The sequence below is a fragment of the Chanos chanos genome, chromosome 7 (assembly GCF_902362185.1).
Source record: "Chanos chanos chromosome 7, fChaCha1.1, whole genome shotgun sequence".
Lineage (NCBI taxonomy): Eukaryota > Metazoa > Chordata > Actinopteri > Gonorynchiformes > Chanidae > Chanos > Chanos chanos.
Genome location: NC_044501.1, coordinates 28,147,687 through 28,167,300, shown reverse-complemented (window position 1 = coordinate 28,167,300; position 19,614 = coordinate 28,147,687). Strand labels below are relative to the sequence as shown.

Here is a 19,614-nt window from a genome sequence, read left to right as displayed (position 1 = left end):
AATGGCAGATTACATTTAATCACCATGACCGTTAAAAATACAGGAGTTCACGTTACAAGACTAAACGAGCGGCTTAAACTCCTCCTTTCAATGCTAAAACATAATGAGTGTCACTAACTCAACTTACAATTTTTTTACGCTTGCGAGGTTTTGCTGGTTTGCCATCTTTATCCTTGTCCTTCTTCTTTGTCTCCTTCTTTTTCCTGGGACCCCGTTTCTTCTTTCCCGAACTGTCCCTGTCGGATGTCTCTCCTCCATCCTCAGCATCGTCTGGGTGTAGGAACAGCGAAGACGCAAGAACCATGGTAGTGACTAAACAGGACTGACAGTAATCCTCGCGAAAAACCGTGAATTAGCCATTTAATCTCATTCCAAAAACACTAAAACACAAAAGCTTGACGCCTAGTGGTCCGAGCAGATGACAAGAGCGCCTCAAGCATTGTTATCGAGGAATTAACTTTTATGTGACCTGTGACCCATACGATGTAGTAACACCACTTCAGACAATCTTGTCACCATGCGCTCTCTACGCAGCTCTAATTACCCGTGACATATTTTGAAAAGGATTAAACGAAAAGCAACAATGCTTTACAATCAGAACGCTAACCTACGCAACCATTCATTCAAACGTATTCAAACTGGACAAAAATACAAGTGAACAACTTTTTAGGAAAAAGTATGTCATTTGCCATGTATTGTAATTGACTATCTTCTCGACATCATATAAATAATAATTAATTTAAAACATATAGAATAAGAAAATAGGCGGACGTACAATTGATAATCTTGAAAAGAAAAAAGACAGAATACTGACATTTAATTACAGCTAGTCTCCTCGTCTCTTTCTCATGACAAAAAATCATTAGCTGGTTTAATGGTGATTTTCTATTCAAAAAAAAGTTACTTTTTGCTTCAACTGGAATAGCGTTCAGAATAAGATTTTAAGATGAGAACTGTTTCAGGTTTTTAAGGTAGGTTGGTGCAGTCTAAACAACACTGATTTTCTCTTTTTCAACCACCAAAACGTTTAAAAGGAAGTGCTGACATTTTAACTGAAACAGCAGACTTACACGTTTGCTTTTATCTAGAAGAAACCCCAATAACCCAGAACTATCGCTTGCGGCCGCCATTGCAGTTGATAAATTAGTTCGATATTATTGTCTGCCTTTTGTTGGTGAGACGCAGTGAGCCCTCCGCATTCATGTCTCTTAAGCTGTGTCGAGCAGCCAGAGGCGGCAGCAACACACACTCGGGGCTCGGTGATTCTGAGGCCGCAAGCCAGACAGGGCGATCCGATGAACTGAAACGGCTCCCCCCACTGTGATTTCCTGCACCTGGGACCAGGCCACCAGTCTAACCGCTGACAGAGGTCGTAGGGAGTTGCAAGGGCAAGTGGGGGATCAGCGCTAATTGATTTGCGCGCATGTTCAACCAACAGTAGACAATTTCAACACACTGAGTATACTAGGAGGATGCAGAGAGAAAAAAACCCCTCAAACAATTTATGCAACCCCAAGTCCTTGCATTGTATTGATACAGACGGCAAAATAATACATGAACAATAGTCTGAGCGCGTTAGTTTCAAGACTTCAGCACACAGAGAGACGTTTTAGTGGCATCATTAACGTGTGCTGTGTCCCCGTTTTCACATGTTTGTACAACAACGTTATACCCGAACTTGCACATGATTCCATGTGCTTACTGTATCTGAACCAAATCTGAACTAGGCTAATAATCTTACATCGCTGCATGGGTACATTATCAACTCAATGACACAATATTTCGTTACAGTGACTCACTTCTACAACCTAACAAACTAAATGCTGTATTATGTTAGGGGACACTGTCTGAACGTTTGAATGTTTAATTTGAATCGCGCAGCCTATAGACACGTTCTCGAACTTTTACCGTGGCATAGTCCACTGATGGCTATCATGTCCTAGACCGTCGCTGTCAGAGCCACAGTGGGTCGGGTCAAGTTTATTTACATTCTGTCACAACACTTCTCTTTCTATCCTAGTCCTACACTCACGCGTCTGAATGGTGCACAGACGTGCAAATACACATTTTATGAGGCTCTGGGATCCGTATTTTCTGCGAAGGCAGATGTAATACAACCTAAACCAGCAGCTGGTGACATTAGCATAGATAAGTAATAATCAATTATTAATCACTACGAAGAAAAGGAGCATTGAAGGATCAACCTGATGAATTGAACGGAGTGGGACTAAAAGGAGATGTGTCAACTTCTGGCTAAACTTGGTTTCAGCAACTTAAAAGCGAAAGCGTAATTAGAGGCTTCTGGGCTGGGAATGCCATGACAAGTTACGGTGACACTACTTGGTAGTGGTGCTAATGTTTCTACAGTGTTTCTGAGCGCACTTTTCAAAAGTATTTGTCTTATGTTACGATGTGTTTCTATTTTTCTATGCGCGCTCCCGAGTTAGCCAGTGTCTGTACAGTACCTGGCGCGGCTAGTGTTGCAGTTTCTCTAGGCGCCGCCGGCGAGTTTATGTCGCTTGCGTTCTCGTCTAGGTCTCCGTCGTCTTCTTCTTCTTCATCAAAATCTCCTCCCTCGGAATTAACCACCATGCCCTCATCTTCCTCACAAGAACGGAGAGGAGAGGACATTATATTCCTGTCACCGACCCCGTCCTCGAAATCAAAAAGTGTATTCCTCCCGAATTATGATATTTATTTAATATTCAAATCGACACACAAAAAAGTGGGGGGCGTTTTGGAATATTTTACACTACAAGGCAGAGAAACAAAGATGGCCGCCCTTATATTTATTTTTTAACAACCCCCCCAATAAGAAAAATCCCCTTACATAAAAAATGGCTGACTATATTATTTCAGAACGCCCCCCCTCCTCCTCCTCCTTTCTCCCTCTCTCGCACTTTCTCCCGTCTCCCCTCCCTCCTCAAAAATATTCACATTGTTACACGCAAAGGGGGTGTATAGCTGCATGTAAATTGCATTTTTTAAAAAACTCGTTTATTTCTCTTTTCTTTTTTTCCGTTCGCTTTGTCACGCAGTCAGACTTGCCTGGTAACTGTAGGCTATCTTTTCCGAGAGTGTACGTAGTAACCCGCGCACTCTGCACTGCAGAGAGCACAAATCCAACAAATATGGCCACCTTAATATTCTTAAAGCCCCCACCGTTGTGTAAAATTATTTTGGAGCGAAGGGGGCTGTGTGACGGGAGCTCGAGAGGGGGGTTGGGGAAATCTGCCGCAGCCATGCCCAGACTTACATCAGATTGTATTGCTTAAAAATTAACTATTTGGGGTGGGAATGGAACAAAAGCCTTAACGGTGCAAACAGAAGTGACGCGAGAATGGTAGTAGCAATAAGAAATTTATATGTAGCTAATTTTACATGACGTAAAGAGCTTGTTCTCATTTTTTTGGATAAATGTGCAAAACCACCGTGAATTGAGGGAGAAATAACGGAGCGTGTTTGGTTGGAATTTGCAGCATTGTGTAGGGACAGTGAGTTTTTCCGCCTGTTGACGGTTCATTGTTCAAATCAAGCGGACCGCAGTCATCAATATATAGATAAATCAAGTCAACAGCTGGAGTGAGACTGTCAGATTAACTTGTTGAAGAATGATTATGGAGTAGCCTTGTTTTTCAGAAGACCTGTAATGATATTTTTGAGATGTACAGAATAAATTAATTTTCATTGGGACAGAAAAAATATTTAAACTAATACATTTCATGACCGTAAGACAATCTACGTGGATCCCCTGTTTGACATTTCATTTTCAGCATATAAGTATTATTATCAAGAGTAACAACAACAGTAATAACAATTTTAGGAAAACAGTAGAGTGAACCAGTCACTGAATGAGGGGTATCAGAAACTAGTGTCATAAACGTGACTGAGCAGATGTTGTGGCATGCTGCAGACCATGACCTGTTATTATTTGGGGACTTTATTGTGTATAATGAAAAAAAAATATTTTTATTATTTACTGACAGTTTATGTGGATGTAGAAGACTGAGAGAGACCGTTCAAAACTAAAGAAACACAGACTTCTGAGTAAATGCAAGGACCCCTATAATCCCACTAATGTATTTACTGCAGATTATTAAACTGTGGGATTATGGTACAATTTTTTCACTTGAACTTATTTTTCAAAAAGTACACATCTCAAGGTCAGAATTCAGTGAGGTCGTCATTGAAGTACAGGCAAACGGACTGGGAGAAGCGGTCACAGTCCAAGCGTGTCTTGTAGAATTCCTCATCCTCATCTGGAATACCGTTCTCGCTTAAGGTCTTGCTCATATCCAAGTCGAACCCATTGTGCTTCCAGGTGTAGCTCTTAGCGTGTGAATTGTAGAGTAGGTAACGCTGTAGAATCTCCTCCAAGGTTTCCTCAGAACAGACCTAGTGAGGGGGGTAAGTGGAAAAAAAAATGTTTTTATGGTATTGGTAAGACAAGCAAGAGGAGCAAAGCACTTACAATCCAAAGTTTCTTCCAGATTTGAATGACCTGTTACATAAAAATTAAAATGTTCTGGATAAGAGTATCAGCTAAATGGGTAAATTTAACTAACTTCACTAGTATGCTCTCACAGAGGAGCTGTAGCTGAGATATGGAAATTTGACTATTGTCTGGTGGGGGTTGAAATACTTTCTTCTGAATTTCAGGTTTCGACAGCTTAAAAATCACCATAGAAATGTAGTTTCTTAGATTTGTTGAATAGGGAAAAAAAGGAGCAAAGGAATTTATTTATGCTAGTTCCAAGGGGTGGTCCTTTGCCAAGAACCACTACAGTAAGCAAGGGAGGGAGAGAGAAAGAGAGAAAATGAGTGCCACGCTGAGCCCCTGGCCTGTGTGGAGAGCACTGCTGCCAGATGGGGCAGTTGGCATAAGTCTGGTGGCACTGCCCGCCCCACAGAGCGTTGGTGAGAAAGCTGAAGGTGACAGTACTATACATGTGTGTGTGTGTGAGTGCGTGTATGTGTTTCTTTGGGCAAAGGATTGTGTGTGTGGGGTGCTGTGTTGGGGGGGGGGGGGGGGGGGGGGGGGGCGTATATGCCCTGAGGCATACCAGTGAGCTCATTTCCCTTAGCTGCAGAATGGAGGAGGTTGAGATGCAGAAAGGGGAGGGGGGCAGTGGCGGGGGAGAAGGAGGGGAATGGGGAGGAGACAAACAAAAAGTCATCAAAGGGCGCCCTCTTCAGTATAAAGGAGGGAAGTGCAAGAATCCTTTTCTAAACAAAGGCAAATTGTATATATATTGATACATATACTATGATTAAGCCAAAACAAATTTTGAAATCACAATCTTTCGTCCTCAGATTAAATACAAAGCCCTCAATTTCTATTTAAACAACAACTGCACAATTGTATATACTCTGAAATTGTTTATTGTATTGCGCGTACTTCAGTTTAAGTTGTAATTACCTTTTTGTTCTGAATTGAAATTGTCTTTTAAAGCTATACAGATCCGCTATAAATACATGGGGTAATAAAAGGAACCACAGAGTTGGCTTGAGTGATGTTTTTTTTTTCATACACGGAGTTTGAGCCTGTTGCTCATATGAAAGCTAACACCAGGCCGTGGATCCAGCCACTCATATGATATGCATGCCTGTTGGGAGGGAATTCATTTTTGCCAAGTCTAGGCTGGCTTACCTCCAGTTTCTGTTCCTGGGAGGTAAGTGTGTTGATAATTCGGATCCAGCGCGTCTTGGCAGAGAGCAGCCCTACCTCGTAGCGACTGTCCTGCCACCATGGCTTCCCAAAATCGTTGGCCCAGTCAGTGGTTGGGAAGGGAGGGGGCACATGCACAAAGCGCCCCCTAGGGGTGTAGTACTTTACACAGCCAGTTAGGGGGTCAGTGTGGGTCAGAATCTGCGTATGACAAAAATTTAAAAAGTGTGAGTGATCTCCACAATCAGCCTCCTAGGACTACACAGGTCCAGTCCAGCGCTAAAAGCCAACACGTAACTCTATTTATTAAAAGCTTGGAGATTAATTGGAGATTAAATGAAGTATGGAAATTGTGCTAAGCCGATCTTAAGGTTAGAGAAAGTGATGAAAGTTTTAAAAATGTAGTACATGAAATGTCATTCAGTCATTTTTCACACACATCTTTGGTCTTTGGGTCAAACCAATGAGTGATATCCTTGCCGGCGCATTCTAGGATTGGCTTCAAAAGAACATCCCCTGCAAGAAAAGTTAAAGATTCAGATAACAGTTCTTGCTAAATGATGTAATACGACATATAATTTCGTTCAAGGTTCTCACCTTTGTATTCCTCAGCCAAAGGGGTTAAGTTATATACTTTGCCCAGGTACGACACCCACAAATCTCCAGGCGTGTTGTGCAGAGATACTTCATTTGGTGTAAAATATTTCGGTCGCGGCATTGTATCGGCCTCGTTAACTTTAACAGAAAAATTAAAGAGCCGTTAGGAGTTCAGAACGGGTTGCATATTTCCTGACTTTGCTGTCACGGTCTCTTATATATGATAAAGTTGAAGTCAAAACTTAGCAGCGATTTAGCAGACTGTTATCCATCACATACTGAAGTGTACCGGAACAAGTAAACGCACTGTTTCCATAGTAACTACGGCGGCGTTAGTAAATAATATAGCGTACATATTGAAGAATAAAATTATATGCGAAGTACCAAGAACTCACTCGATCAGCCAGATTAAAACAGCATTTATGGTTATAACTAGTTTATCAACTTTACTAACATGAGAGACAATGGCATATTGAATTACGCTATTGGAAAAACTGAAACCATCTTAAGGCCAGTCTACTTTACAAACACAACCAGGAGCAATGGTCTGCGCGACATCTGACAGCACATCTTGTTTTGGTTCTTGTTGCGTACATTTTCACACCAGGTCACACGAGTTAGGAGAACGATCCAGGAAGTTTTAAAGGCAAGTTAAAAATTCAGGGGACCGCAAAAGGGAGTTCTAAACCCGTTGTGGGGTACAATAAAGAAGACATGCACGATAGCGCATGAACATCTCTCTGACAATGCTTGAGAGCCAAGTGGTTCTTATCCTGATTTAAGGAAGTTAAGAATGACAGAAGAGACCAGTGCTGCATTCTGAAATTCTGGCTCGAGTGAGGCAATATTTTAGGGTCAGTGACACCCGTCAGCTTTTTGGACTGAGAAAAGTGGTACCCTCTGCTTTTACCCCTCGTAGTGTGACAGTTTCCGTCTCCCCCTCATGGAGAGACGTGAGTCGTCCAATTGTCCAAGAAAAGTGGAGCCCTGCTAGTCTGCTGCTATGAGGGTGACAGAGGTGAAAGCACTATTGATAAAGGAGGAGAGAATGAGGAGCAGAGAGAGGTGTACAAAAAAGCTGAAAGGTGTATCTGCAGGGAGGCGGAGAAATAGAAACTGTGAAGAGAGAGATAGAGAAATAACAAACGACAAGCCCCAGAAAGGGCAGGAGAGATAAGGGAGGAAAGAAGCTAGAATACAAATAAAGATAAAAAGACAGTCTGACAAAGGTACAGTGTCTTATTGCAGGGGAAAAATTAATTTACATTCAGTCTGCATTCTTGTCATCCATCTGACAACCTGTTTGACGTTTTATTATAGCAGGACAACCGCGCCCCACTAAAAGTGTCATTTTTTCTTCTTTTTTAGAATCATGGTGCAGTAGGAGCCTAGTAACTTTAGATATTGTAGATAATGAGGAAAAATGTAAATGGAATAAGGAAACAACGCTGAAAAGAATCACAATAAATCACAAGTTGTTTTCAACATTCTCTCTTATTTTTAAAGTACAGTCTGTTTTTGGAACATTTTCAGATGACCCAGTTTGGCTGAAAAAAGAGCACACAAACAAACAAACAAAAAACAGAAGAAAAAAACCCCACACAAAACTCATTCAGAAAAGCTAGGAAGACTGGTGTCTTTACACCACAGCTCATCAAAGAAAACGAAAAAAAAAACCCACCAGTAACAGCCTACTGATAAAAATTTAACACCCCCATCCCCCCAAAACCCCACAATGCTTTTAAGTATGGTTACTGCTTACAGAATAAACTCTAAAATATGATCACTGAATTATTTTCTCATTCTCAGATATCTTCCAATCCAACTGTCTTTTCTTTGGCTCGAACAGCCAAATGAACTGTTAAAGGAGAACAAAACAAGTGTTTGGAATTATGTTTATACTGTTTTTTATCAAATCCCCAACCTTATCAATGAGAATTGTGAAACACAAGCATAACAGCTTGCTAAGTTTTGAAATATTATTTACTGTTTTATTTAACATGTCACTTTGATGAATAATTTGTCTGTCTCTGTAGAGACACTGGTTGCATCATTGAGACTGGTACATCAGTTTGGGTTGGGAACGTATAAAACTGCGCCTTTTTTTTTTTTTTTTACCATAGCCATACTTTAAAAGTCTGTGGTGTATCGTAACTTCAGATAACCGACTACCAGAAATTAATTAAACCCAAAATGTTTATCACTGAAGATCTTCATCATATGTGGTATGCTCACATTAGCTCTGACTTAGCAGAAGGTTTTTTTTTTTTTTTTTTGTCAGTAACAACATGACTGAATTAGTTGGGAGTGGTTGTTGTTCAAGAAACGAGACAGAGGGAAAAAAAGTGCCAGAAAAGGTATTCAAATTAACAAAAGAAGAAAACAAAAAACTACAATCAAAAACACCCGCAAAAAAAACCCTCAGTTCAGACAACTCTCTCAAGGCAACCAACAGCAATAACAGTGAACAGAAAGATCTATGTGCAACAAATATCGAGATATATCGATACCCTTGGCTTGGAGTGTTAAGACTGTAATTATGCAAAAAAAACGGTATTCTCTTTGTCTGAACATTTAATATCAGATAATTTTAAAATGTAGCCCTTGTTTCTTTACAGGGCTCTTATCTTAAACCTAGAAGAAAAAGCAAAGCAATTTTCAAAAGACTTGAAGACAAAATAAAATGGCACCGATGTAAGAAGTAAGACAAAACAAAAAGCACTACTGCAGAGAGAAAAAGGGTCGAGTTGCAAAGAGGTTTGGCCGTATTTCCTTCTTGAGTTGCTGACCGCGTGTTTGTTTTCCTTGTTTTGTCAGGTTACAGCAGACACCGGCACTCTCACCAGTTCAGATCATATTTTAATTTCATTCCCAGCGAGGTCCACGACAGCCTGTAGAGTCAAGTATCAGAGTTCAGAGTATCCCCTTTAACAAAGCTCCACCCCCCAGAAAAAAAAAAGCTCCAATCTGAATTACATGTTATTTCGGCCACGGTTTCCTTCATGGGTTTTTCCTGATCCATTTCGTTTCCTGTTGTCCTTTGCGGTCACCAGTCGGCGTCTCTCACCTTGACCACATTAGTTGTAGTGAAATTTGAAGTGGAAGTGTCCGCCAGACTCAAACGGGTTGAATCCACCGAACGGCCAACCGTGTCCCCCGCCGCCCCCACCTCCCTGCTGTGTCTCTGGATCCAATGGATCTTCACCTGAATCAAACTTCTGACGCATCTCTGCCAATAGAGAGGGGGAAAAAAAAACAAAACACAGATTGATCTTTCCTTTCATCTCACTTCACTTTTTCCGTTTCAGCACGTTAAATGTTCCATGTTTACGCATCACATTTATCTACTACTATCTTTGGTTCTGGGGTCACTCCACTTCAGAAAGTTTAGACCATGGATCTATGTCAGCTGACCACTGTTTTCCATTTCAGCTTATACTCAGAGAACTCTCGCTGTAGAAGTTCAAAAATATAAATAAACAAATAATAACATGAACACGGATTGGAGAGAGTGTATAAATAATAATTAAAATTTAAAGGATGACGACATACTACGTTTTTTTCAAGTTGAGAGTGTAGTACATTTTGGAAATAGCCTACGTCGTCGAGTTGGTTTTTGACAGGTGTTTCTGTGCTCCTACCTGGATCTGTAAGAACCTCTTTGGCAGAGGCAATGTCAATGAACTTTTTCTCTGCCTCTTTCTTGTCTTCCTGAGATTGGAAGTTGTCTGGATGCCACTGCTGTGCCAGCTTTCTGTACGCTTTAATGATTTCCTGTTTGTTGGCACTCCTGAGGACAGATAGATAGAAAGAGAAAGAGAGAGAGAAAGAGAATAAAGTGGATATTAACAACTGGGATCCTTTTGGGGGAGAACTAGCCATGCCAGTCATTTGAAAGAGAAATTTCGTTCAATCCACGCTACTAAAAACCAGCCCTCTGAAGCATCTAGAAGGTCAATGAGTGGAAGCACCCCAGCGTTCTAGAACATACTCAGTGGTGCTCACGTAAAAGATGCAAGGGCCCAAATAAATAACAGAGGAAGTATGTCAGGTTGACAAATTCTCCATCTCAAGTTTAGCGAATGAAATGAACTGTTTGATGGAAATGTTTGCTGGAGAGCCTCTTGTGCCCTACCTGCTTACTCCCAGGATCTTGTAGTAGTCCCGTTTGCGTGACTGCTTGAGCAGTTTCTGTGCACAGTCCAGACCTTCGTGAATTTCCTGGTTTTCTTGGTCAAACTCGCGAGCCTCCTGATAGTCCTCCACCGCTGAGGCAAAGAAAAGAAAAGAAACATGTCTTGTTTAATTCAGACCTGAACTCATCCAACCAGGAACACACACAATCACCATCAGAACTACTTCAAATCGCAAAAAAGTATTTCCATGAGAAACCAGACCACAGACAATTAAAATCCACCTAACAATGATGCAAAAATTGAAACACTGCCCGTCACTGAGAGAACCTAAGAATAATATCAAGGTGCTGAACAGAACAGAGTGGGCGGGAAGAACGAAGCGTGTGTTCTGAAAGGTCATTTAAAGGTCGTGTAAGTACATATGGGCAGGCAGTTCTTTGTAAATGTCAGAAGGGAAACAGAGGTGCTAAACTGGCAAGTCAGTGTTGGCCACAGAACTCATTACCTAGTTCTACAATAAAAATGGTTTCAGAGACACAACTTCTTCAGGTATACTGTTGTTTTTGGTATTAATTTGACAAAACAAAGACAATAAGTTTCGTTAGAGCACACAACCTTATAGCTTATAGCCAAGTGTACTAGGTACATTTACACTGTATTTTGCTGTTGTTGCACTCTTTCTAACTGCAGCATTGTTTGAGTTATTTTATATTGTATATATTATATACACACACACTCACACAGCAGCATTGTTTGAGATATTTTATACACACACACACTCACATATATATATACATACATATATACACATACACACACACACATATATATATATACATACATAGATATTAGATTTCATTAACTGAAGACAGGAAACTTATGTACCTTTCTCATAATCCTGTAAAAGGATGTAGGCCTCTGCTCTGTCCCTAAGGATGTTGATATTTTGGGGGTCTCTCTTGAGGGCTTCCGAACACACATCCACTGCCTCCTCTGCGCGGTTACTCTGGGGGGCAGGAACGAAAGCGTGTGTGACAATGACCTGATTCAAATCGTGCACAGAAAGACTTTGGAACAACCCCCTCTGCCAAAACCCCCCTAAAAGATCAAACACTGAACGTTTCCTCAGTCTTGTCTTTATTACTAGCTTTATGTCGTTCATTAAGGCCTATAAAACATTGTTTTCTGTTAAAACTTTACAAGACTTTCAGACTTTAAGCAATTTTCTGTCAGTTCATCTCCTCAGATGAAAAAGTGAACTGCTTAAGTCCCCTGTGGTTTTGGAGAGGCCCTAACCTTGACCAGACAATAGCAGATCCTCTCCTTGGCTTTGCTGGTGTAGAAAGGCACGTTCGGCTCTGTCTTCATCGCCGACTCGTACTTTTCCATCGCCTCCTGATACCTGGAATGACAACCAGAGAGAATCAGTCCATTTAACCCTATGGAAACAAGCCGTTTTGCACCCGTTATGTCTCGGCTCTCCTTCTTTTTCTCCCCCGCGAATCCTTTCTCGTCACCAGAAGTGCTTTTGTGGCAGGATATGAAAGTCTTAATGAATGCAGAAACCATACATACACGTATGTAAATCAGAGACTGTCATTCGCCTTTACCTCTGCTCCTCGATTAGCTCTTCGGCCGAATCCAGCTGCTTACTGAGTTTCTTCACCTGTTTGTAATGGGCAAAACATTCCTTATCGTCCTGATCCAGCTTCAGGCACTCGCGGATCTGACTGAAAAGGGAGAAGGAGAAAGAGACAGGAACTAAATTGAAGGAAGAAATTACAGGGTTAAAATATTTGGACAAATCCACAGTCGGGGGGGGAACCCTATTTTATAAATAATTGGTGTTTCCACAAAAATGTTCAAATCTCTCTGTACAAGCGTCTCTAAAGATATAATGCAGTTTGTAAGCACAAAACAAACTCTTTGAACCTTAATGTGGGAGAAACCCACAAATAGTTTATTTGTGAGTGTGTGTGCTTGTGTATGTGTGTGTGTCTGTGTGTATACATATATACGTATGAATGTGTATGCATGTATGGGTGTGTTTGTGTGTCTGTGTCTGTACCTAAGTGAGTTCTGGTGCTCTCCCAGGTTATAGTGCAGGTGACTGAGTTTCAGGAAAGCTGCTCGGTTATCTGTGCGGAGATGAGCAGCTGGAGCCAGGTCTGAAATGGCTTTCCGTGGTTCGCCCATCCGGATATAGCATTCCGCCCGCAGCTCCCGGGAATCTGGGTCCCATGGAGAAAGCTGGGGAAAGAGAGAAAAAAAAATCATGCGAACATACAGACATTAATAAAAATGAGAGAGAAAAAGTGAGAAGCTGAGGGAAAAAGAGAGAGAGAGAGAGAGAGAGAGAGAGAGAGAGCGAGAGAGAGAGAGAGAGAGAGAGAGAAGGCATTCTGAGGTCGGTTCAGAAAAAGGGAAGACATTTCAGCAGACAGACAAGTGTTGGAAACATTTCTCCAAACTTCTGCTTGGAAACCCACTCATAATAAATGTTTTCACCAACACAGAAGCAAAAAAAAAAAAAAAACATGGAAGGCTGCGCATCTAAAAATAAAGTCTCACTTCAAAAACAGAAACTCACCTCTATCACATGCTCCAAAACATGTACAGTGGCGGCATAGTCGCCGGTATGATATGCATGATGCGCCTCCTCCTGGAGCATCTCCAGCTCCTCTGTCTTGTGGAGCTGTTTTCGTGCTTCCTCCTGCTGAGGGGAGCGGTCCAACTGCAGAGGAGGAACAGGAGGACAGAGGAAGAAAATGAAGCAGAAAAATAGGTTCAGACATTAGAGGATCAGAAATGATAGAATACAAGAGAATAGAACAGAACAGAATAGTAGGTTCAGAATAATCCATTTTCTACAGGACACACTCAAGCTGGCAACAGAGTAACAGCAACAGCAGTTATTCCTGGCTTTGCCACACAGTTAAGAATATGTACCAGCAGAAAAGTTCTAATATATACAAGCAGGAAAGTTGTGAGAGATGCGATTGAGGAAAGAAATTGATTTTAACTACACTCACCACTGCCTGAAAGTCTTCCCTAGCCTCCTGAATGTTTCCCTGTTTCAGCAGAATATTGCCCCTTTGCAGTCTGGCCTGAAAACACACACACACACACACGCACGCACGCACGCACGCACGCACGCACGCACGCACACGAACAAGAAGAATGTACATCAGTGACGTTCAACCTCTGACAATACCAACAGATGTAATGTTAACTGCTAACAAACATGTAGTATTGCTGGTCCTTCTGCATATGTACTGGATGCTTCTGTGTTTAGGTTTAATGAGGGAACTCACAGCCAGGAAGTCTGGTTTGAGCTCGATGGCTCTGGTCAAGTCGGGGAGGGCAGATTTGGATTTGCCCATGGCCAGGTACACGGCCGCTCGCTTGTAGTAGGTCAGGTAGTTTTTGGAGTCACCCTCTGTCAAAGAAAACATTTTAAAATACTGTAAAGTCAGCTTTATGTTTCAGGACTACAGCACATTATGGCACTCTGCTTGTTCAGTATCCATTTACTCCTAGTGTATGTTCAGTCTGTTCTCTGAGACAGTGATAAATAATTTATGCACACTGTAAAGGAAAGTGAAAGAAATTCTTATCTATTCATTTTTATCTTGCTTGTTGCATATATGGCTGTCACATCTTAACAGATATTTTAAGTTTTGATTTCCTATACATGACTGAATGTTTTTTGGGAAAATGAGAGTGAACATTCAACTAGACAAGAGGCTGGGACATCCTCAGGCTACGACAGCAAAAACCCAACCCTAAACTGTCCCACTAATTTGCTCACAGTTCAACTACTCAAACAATTTTAGACATCTTTACATGGCTGTGTGTGTGTGCGTGTGTGTTGTCTTACCCACTGCGGAGTGATAGTGAGAGAGGGCCTCGGCTAACTGGCCAGCTGCAAGCAGTTTCCGCCCCATTTCCAGGTGCTGTTCAATTTCGACAGGGGTCGCACCCAACACACCTGGAACATAGAAGGGAATGAACCATGTATGATGCTCCTATCAGACAGTTCACTCTCTCTCTCTCCCTCTCCCTCTCACTACCTCTCCCTCTCCTGTTTTTAAAGGAGCTTTAGGATTAAACAAAACTTTTTTTTTTACATCTGATAACCAAATAAATGTGTATCTCCCAGAACAAGTAGGAGACTTAAATTGGAACAAATGTAAAGCAGAGGGCAAGGCTTCTCAATCACTTGTCACTGATTTCTCGCACAATCTCTTCACACCTTCTCTGCCACAGATGTTTTTCTGGGTATATGTTTTAAACTGTAAAATCTGAATACTGAGCAGAAACGTGTTTCAGCTCTTCCTCTCAGTAAGGGTAGGCCACAGTAAAGTACTATTGCTCCTGGGGTTATGTTACATTTCTTACAGTCATTCACAGATCAGTAGTAAAGCCCAGTGTGTAAGCTACCAAGAAGAAGCCGCTTAAACAAGAAGTAGGCACACATTTTTTTTATAACTCCTAAGATAATAACACTAGTCTGTTTTTTTCAGCCGCGGCTAGGAGTGGTGTGTTTATCTACATTCGACTCCAAAGAACTTCAGCTCTTCCTTCAGTCATCAGAATTCATGTCTGAGCGACTCTTTACCGTTTTGGGGGGGTTTTTTACATGCTGGTACATTATACACACATACGAGCGTCACTGAGTATGTTACTACTAATCACAATCACGCGCTGAGTCTGTGTTGAACCATGAATTAGACCTTACTACGTTCTGCACAAAGACGCGATACTGCTTCACTTCAAATTTATATTTTCCTGTCGATAAAAAATAGGCTAGCTATATTTGCCAGTGATCGTAGTCATCACCGACTATACTGAGTGAAGACACTGGACATGCAATTCTCTGCGCTTGGTGTGCGGCTTACTGGCTGGACAAAAAGAGATGCTGCATCCAAGACGTTTTTTCCAGAAATAGCCATAATCGCACGGTAAAATATTGAACCAGGGTTATCCAGTAATAATAAACAGACCCGAAAGCCCATCCTTTCTCTAGTTTCAAAAACAATTTTACCATCCAATTGTAAGTCCAGGACGACGCACAGAAGCGAGAGAGAAGACAGAACGCTGCTCAGACCTCTACGTCGTCCCGGCTCCATGACAGCACTCCAGGTTATATCTGTATGATTCACGATTAAAAAAACTTGTAAAGTGCAATTAACGCGTAAACGATCACAGTGATCACCTCATCGTTGTGGATAAGCGATAGCTAACTAGCCATTTTTGGCTAAGGAGATGTGTGTACAGGGTCCGAGTTGAAATATTTCCGACTTGAATACAAGAATGTGCGATAAAGTTCCGATAAGCCTTTTCGTATCCTTTTTGACAGCCCAGTGGGTCTTCCGCTGCTTGAGAAAATGAAAAACTTTTGATCGAGGTTTCCTGACTTGGCGTGACAGTGACTGTTGCTGACAGGTGTTGACTTTGCGCTTAAAAAGCGAAACTTCAAACCCTTCCCGTTCTCGGCCCCGTTTGGGAGTGTAGTTCAAATTGCCCTACATTACAACGCAGCGAGTGGCTGCCCTGGACATGCAAACATCCGTGTTTGCTAAAGAACGTGGTCCCGTTTCATTGGACTGCTTATTTTAACACAGACTCAAACGACACTCCCATGTACTTTTATGGTCAGGCAGCGCACTTGGTGACGGACGGGGAAGCCTAGACCTCTCTGGGGATATTTCCAATTAGACAACCGACTCTCAGTGATTAGACTAATCACTGGTAATTATAGACTAATTATTCTTTGTTTGATAATATTTTAACTGAGCAGAGATTATGCAAATGATCTGTAAATAACAACATCGAACTCTTTAATGATGGATTTTTATTTATTTTATGACATTAACAAAACACGTTTGTCAAATACGACATTACATGGAATATCATATACGAGTGAACGAATGAATTCCAGAGAATCATCAGGGTATGAATCCGCTTCTTTTGACCTTGATCCATATGTGATAATAATAAAATGTGCGTCAAAATAAAAAGGGGTAATATGAAAAAATCTTGTGCTAATGTAAGGCAAACGTGAATTTTTTGATTAGAACAACACGTTGATCAAATCTTTTGCAGCGTAGTCAAGAACATTGTTTCCCTTCTTTACATTACTAAACCTGTACAACAAGATCAGAAATCTCTCTTTACAGTACCACGAAAGACAGTAGACCGAGAGGCTTGTCATCGAGAATAAGAGGCATACGTAAGATAAGACTTTTCGGAATTTAACATAAAACAGTAAACAGTGCACAGGCAATAAGTAACTCGTTGGGGGCTATTCTTTGTTTTGCTGGGAGAGTGAAGCCATAGGGCTCTTCTGTTAGGAGGTGTACTACTTTGTGTTAACTAACTCTGAGTTTTCACTAAACCCGCTTTCTGAAATTCCCCCACCTCTTGCCAGAATGCTTTGTTGTAGTTCTTTCACTCATTTGGTTATGATTTCTGTAAAACAAGACTAATGCTTTATTTGCACGGTAAAGACTCAAGATTTTTAATCCACCTCTCTAAGTCTACACTCGATAATCTAATATGTACAATTCTCAATATTTACATATTTAAACAGATACAGTTAATAAGTATTGTAAGATACAATGTCAACAGTCAACAGATACTTTTCAGAAAAAAGAAGGGGCTTTGTTAAACATGTGGACATTAAATTGAACACCCCTAGCCAGCTTGTGTGTGTGTGTGTTTGTGTTGTTGTTGTTGTTGTTTTCATGCGCTCCTTCAGACATAAGCATTTCGGCTGTAAGTGCTCGCGGCATCCCTTCTGGATGCTGCCCCTGAGTACACAGTACCTCTGGCTGGATTGTAGGGGTAGGGCCTGGAAGACAACATAAAAGACCACTGAGTAAGGGCTCAATTTACGAAACATTCTGCATTTAATTATGTCATACAATGACTATAATCAATACGTATATCCATATACTATCAGTTAAATGAACATGAAAAGAGAAAGGACAAAGAACTCACGCTTTCTCTTCAGTGTCAAATTTGCAGGCAAACAGTAGACAAATTCCCCCACAGATGGCGAGTGTCCCTGAACACCAGCCGATGTACAGCCCTTCACCCAGCTCATATCTAAAAAATGCACATCAAACAGTCAAGTATGCATTAACACCATCATCACAAAAATTACAGTGACATGTAGCTTTTATTCATTATAATATACACTAGGGGGCAGCAGTTCGACAGATTTGAACGTGAAAGACTTGGACTTACTTGGTCCCGGGGTAGAGAGGATTAAAGAAGTCCTGGGTGATGTTGAATGCGTACCATGAGACCGATACCATCGTACACATGCCTTTGGTTTAAAAAGACAGAGAGAGAGAGAGAGAGAGAGAGAGAGAGAAAAGGAAACAGCTCATGACTGACTGTTTCATTCGGGTCACCAGACTAATTTTCCGTTGTGTTTGGTTCCCTTGAACCAGTTTACCTTGCAAAATGAAAAAAACGCCCCCAATTCCAGCGATTCTGCCCTTGAGAACGTAGTTGTCACCGCCAGCTTTTGAACACTGCATACCAACTAATGTAGCGACCAGTCCGAATGTCCCTAACACAACAGATGCTATCATGAGCGCCCGCGAGGCCTGTATGTATCCTAGAAAGGAACAAGAGAGAAGAACATTCTCAGCATTAGTTTTCCAATACCAATATTCCAGTTGTTTACCAGTATATTACATTTTATGCCTAAACCTCTCTCGTTCGCGCTGAATCTGTAGTCTAGTCTAAATTTGATCAATTTCAAACGAAAGCCTTTAAAATAAATAAATAAAACAAATAAAATTCACATGTCAAATGTTGTGTAGGCCTACTCTTTGAATAGTTCTCATATTAACTCTGCCACAGGCGAGAAAACATTATTTGAACATTGTTACATTTGTGGACTTTAATCGTCCCCATACGTGACGTAATTCCACGTGTGAAACTGTGCAACAGAAGAATAAAATCATGAAATGTACTTTTTCAGCGTGGCCAGACCATTGCAGATAGAGCTCCTTTACTAAGCTAAATGATATTCATTGTAGAGAACACAAATTCACAGAAGGTAATTCTTACCAGATAAGGCCAAAAGAGATGGGAAATCACGGCAGTTGCTGACCCCAGTTGAATCGGTGGCGCAAGACATCCACAAATTTTCATACAGTGTTGAGGTAGTGATCACATTCCCATCAACAGTAGAGACCTTCCAGTAACGGTTCGGTATGGCCACGCCAACCATTACCCATCCAAGAAATCCAAGGATTAGAGCCACAACTTCAACAATCGCATCCATCCTTGACGTTGTGACTTGTTTGAAGTGAATTTTTTTCTATCCGTGAGAAGGTTTTGAATTAGACCAGCTCGTCTTTTCCACGATTAATCGCACTTTTCTTTTAGTTTGTCAGCAATAACCATATCCAGTCTCCAGGCATCGAGTTCGCGTGCACCTCCAGCGCTCACCTCAGGGAACTAACGGAGTTCGGAGAGTGAAAGTTAACAATTGTCTGACCATAAGTGACTCTGTGTCAAGGCAGCAGATCAATCTTTTATAATCTTCGTTGCACCTCCCCTTCCCGAGCACCTTCTAGCACCCTTTTTTTTTTTTCAAATTTAACACCCTGAAACTCGACAGGTGGTTATCTGGAGAATGGGCGTCACGAAAGTCCAATGTTCGTTCGTAGCATGACCTTCATCGTTTAACCAAATCCAGGCTGAGTGCTCGTGTGTGAGAGCTGTATTTTGGCTCATTTTCTGTTTTTCTTCTTTAATTAAATACATTACAACGCTAGTTTGGTTTCGGGTGTTTCCTGAAGGTAGCCATATAGACGGGTGCTTCTTTAACTGATTCTGGGAAAATACTTATGATAGAAGAACATTTTTCCATAACAGTGATGTCCAGTCCTTCCACTTTTTCTTTTTAATTGTGATGATTTATTTAAAACACCTCTACAAACGTATTACCTCAGAGCCTCTTGACAGACACACATGTAATGAAAGATGTTCCACCCCTAAACCCAAACCTTAAACAAAATGGTAACTGTGACCTTTCAGTTCCTGCAGAACCTTGACTTTCATCCCAAAAACTGTCTTACCCCCATCACAGCTTTTGTAAATGCAAAGTTTCAATCAGTGAGAAATTAATCACGAAAACCCTCATATGTTTTCGATCTGGATTGCAGTCGGCTCCAACTCCCACTG

At 41.3% G+C, this 19,614-nt stretch overlaps 4 protein-coding genes across 5 annotated transcripts in view; all 4 read right to left on the bottom strand.

The window, feature by feature from the left end:
- Nucleotides 1-2,631, bottom strand: part of chd3 (chromodomain helicase DNA binding protein 3) — a 49,375-nt gene extending 46,744 nt beyond the window's left edge. The window contains exons 1-2 of the mRNA XM_030780173.1: nucleotides 2,466-2,631; nucleotides 128-270 (exon numbers count right to left, since the gene is read on the bottom strand). Coding sequence (XP_030636033.1) covers nucleotides 128-270; nucleotides 2,466-2,631 — 309 coding nt within the window. The remainder of the gene's footprint in view (nucleotides 1-127; nucleotides 271-2,465) is intronic.
- Nucleotides 2,632-4,164: 1,533 nt separating this feature from the next.
- cyb5d1 (cytochrome b5 domain containing 1) lies at nucleotides 4,165-6,386 on the bottom strand. Its single transcript, XM_030779139.1, has 4 exons — nucleotides 6,266-6,386; nucleotides 6,108-6,184; nucleotides 5,651-5,869; nucleotides 4,165-4,395 (listed from the first exon to the last, which is right to left on the bottom strand). The coding sequence occupies exons 1-4, from the start codon at nucleotides 6,384-6,386 to the stop codon at nucleotides 4,165-4,167; spliced, it is 648 nt and encodes a 215-aa protein (XP_030634999.1).
- Nucleotides 6,387-7,764: 1,378 nt separating this feature from the next.
- Nucleotides 7,765-15,878, bottom strand: dnajc3b (DnaJ (Hsp40) homolog, subfamily C, member 3b). Of its 2 annotated transcripts, XM_030780194.1 has the most exons (13): nucleotides 15,449-15,878; nucleotides 14,282-14,392; nucleotides 13,716-13,840; nucleotides 13,434-13,508; nucleotides 12,992-13,135; nucleotides 12,470-12,651; nucleotides 12,012-12,131; nucleotides 11,698-11,803; nucleotides 11,287-11,407; nucleotides 10,401-10,533; nucleotides 9,907-10,055; nucleotides 9,333-9,494; nucleotides 7,765-9,156 (listed from the first exon to the last, which is right to left on the bottom strand). In XM_030780194.1, the coding sequence occupies exons 1-12, from the start codon at nucleotides 15,531-15,533 to the stop codon at nucleotides 9,343-9,345; spliced, it is 1,503 nt and encodes a 500-aa protein (XP_030636054.1). In that variant the 5' UTR covers nucleotides 15,534-15,878; the 3' UTR covers nucleotides 7,765-9,156; nucleotides 9,333-9,342. The 2 variants fall into 2 exon arrangements, with proteins under 2 accessions (XP_030636054.1, XP_030636053.1); XM_030780193.1 differs by having other exon boundaries at nucleotides 7,765-9,494.
- A 1,282-nt stretch (nucleotides 15,879-17,160) lies between these two features.
- On the bottom strand, nucleotides 17,161-18,837 carry cldn15a (claudin 15a). Its single transcript, XM_030780205.1, has 5 exons — nucleotides 18,493-18,837; nucleotides 17,870-18,034; nucleotides 17,656-17,737; nucleotides 17,407-17,514; nucleotides 17,161-17,257 (listed from the first exon to the last, which is right to left on the bottom strand). The coding sequence occupies exons 1-5, from the start codon at nucleotides 18,707-18,709 to the stop codon at nucleotides 17,161-17,163; spliced, it is 669 nt and encodes a 222-aa protein (XP_030636065.1). The 5' UTR covers nucleotides 18,710-18,837.
- Nucleotides 18,838-19,614: the final 777 nt, after the last annotated feature.

Coding starts and splice junctions, on each gene's coding strand:
- cyb5d1 (XM_030779139.1), bottom strand. CDS start 6,386: ATGCCGCGACCGAAATATTTTACACCAAATGAAGTATCTCTGCACAAC. Junction 5,870..6,107: donor TTGACCCAAAGACCAAAGAT/GTGTGTGAAAAA, acceptor TGTCATACGCAG/ATTCTGACCCACACTGACCC. Junction 4,396..5,650: donor CCCAGGAACAGAAACTGGAG/GTAAGCCAGCCT, acceptor CCCCCTCACTAG/GTCTGTTCTGAGGAAACCTT.
- dnajc3b (XM_030780193.1), bottom strand. CDS start 15,533: ATGGAGCCGGGACGACGTAGAGGTCTGAGCAGCGTTCTGTCTTCTCTC. Junction 14,393..15,448: donor CCTGGACTTACAATTGGATG/GTAAAATTGTTT, acceptor TCTATGTTCCAG/GTGTGTTGGGTGCGACCCCT. Junction 11,804..12,011: donor GAGCTAATCGAGGAGCAGAG/GTAAAGGCGAAT, acceptor TTGTCATTCCAG/GTATCAGGAGGCGATGGAAA.
- cldn15a (XM_030780205.1), bottom strand. CDS start 18,709: ATGGATGCGATTGTTGAAGTTGTGGCTCTAATCCTTGGATTTCTTGGA. Junction 18,035..18,492: donor ATCTCTTTTGGCCTTATCTG/GTAAGAATTACC, acceptor GTTCCTTTCTAG/GATACATACAGGCCTCGCGG. Junction 17,738..17,869: donor CGTTTTTTTCATTTTGCAAG/GTAAACTGGTTC, acceptor TTTAAACCAAAG/GCATGTGTACGATGGTATCG.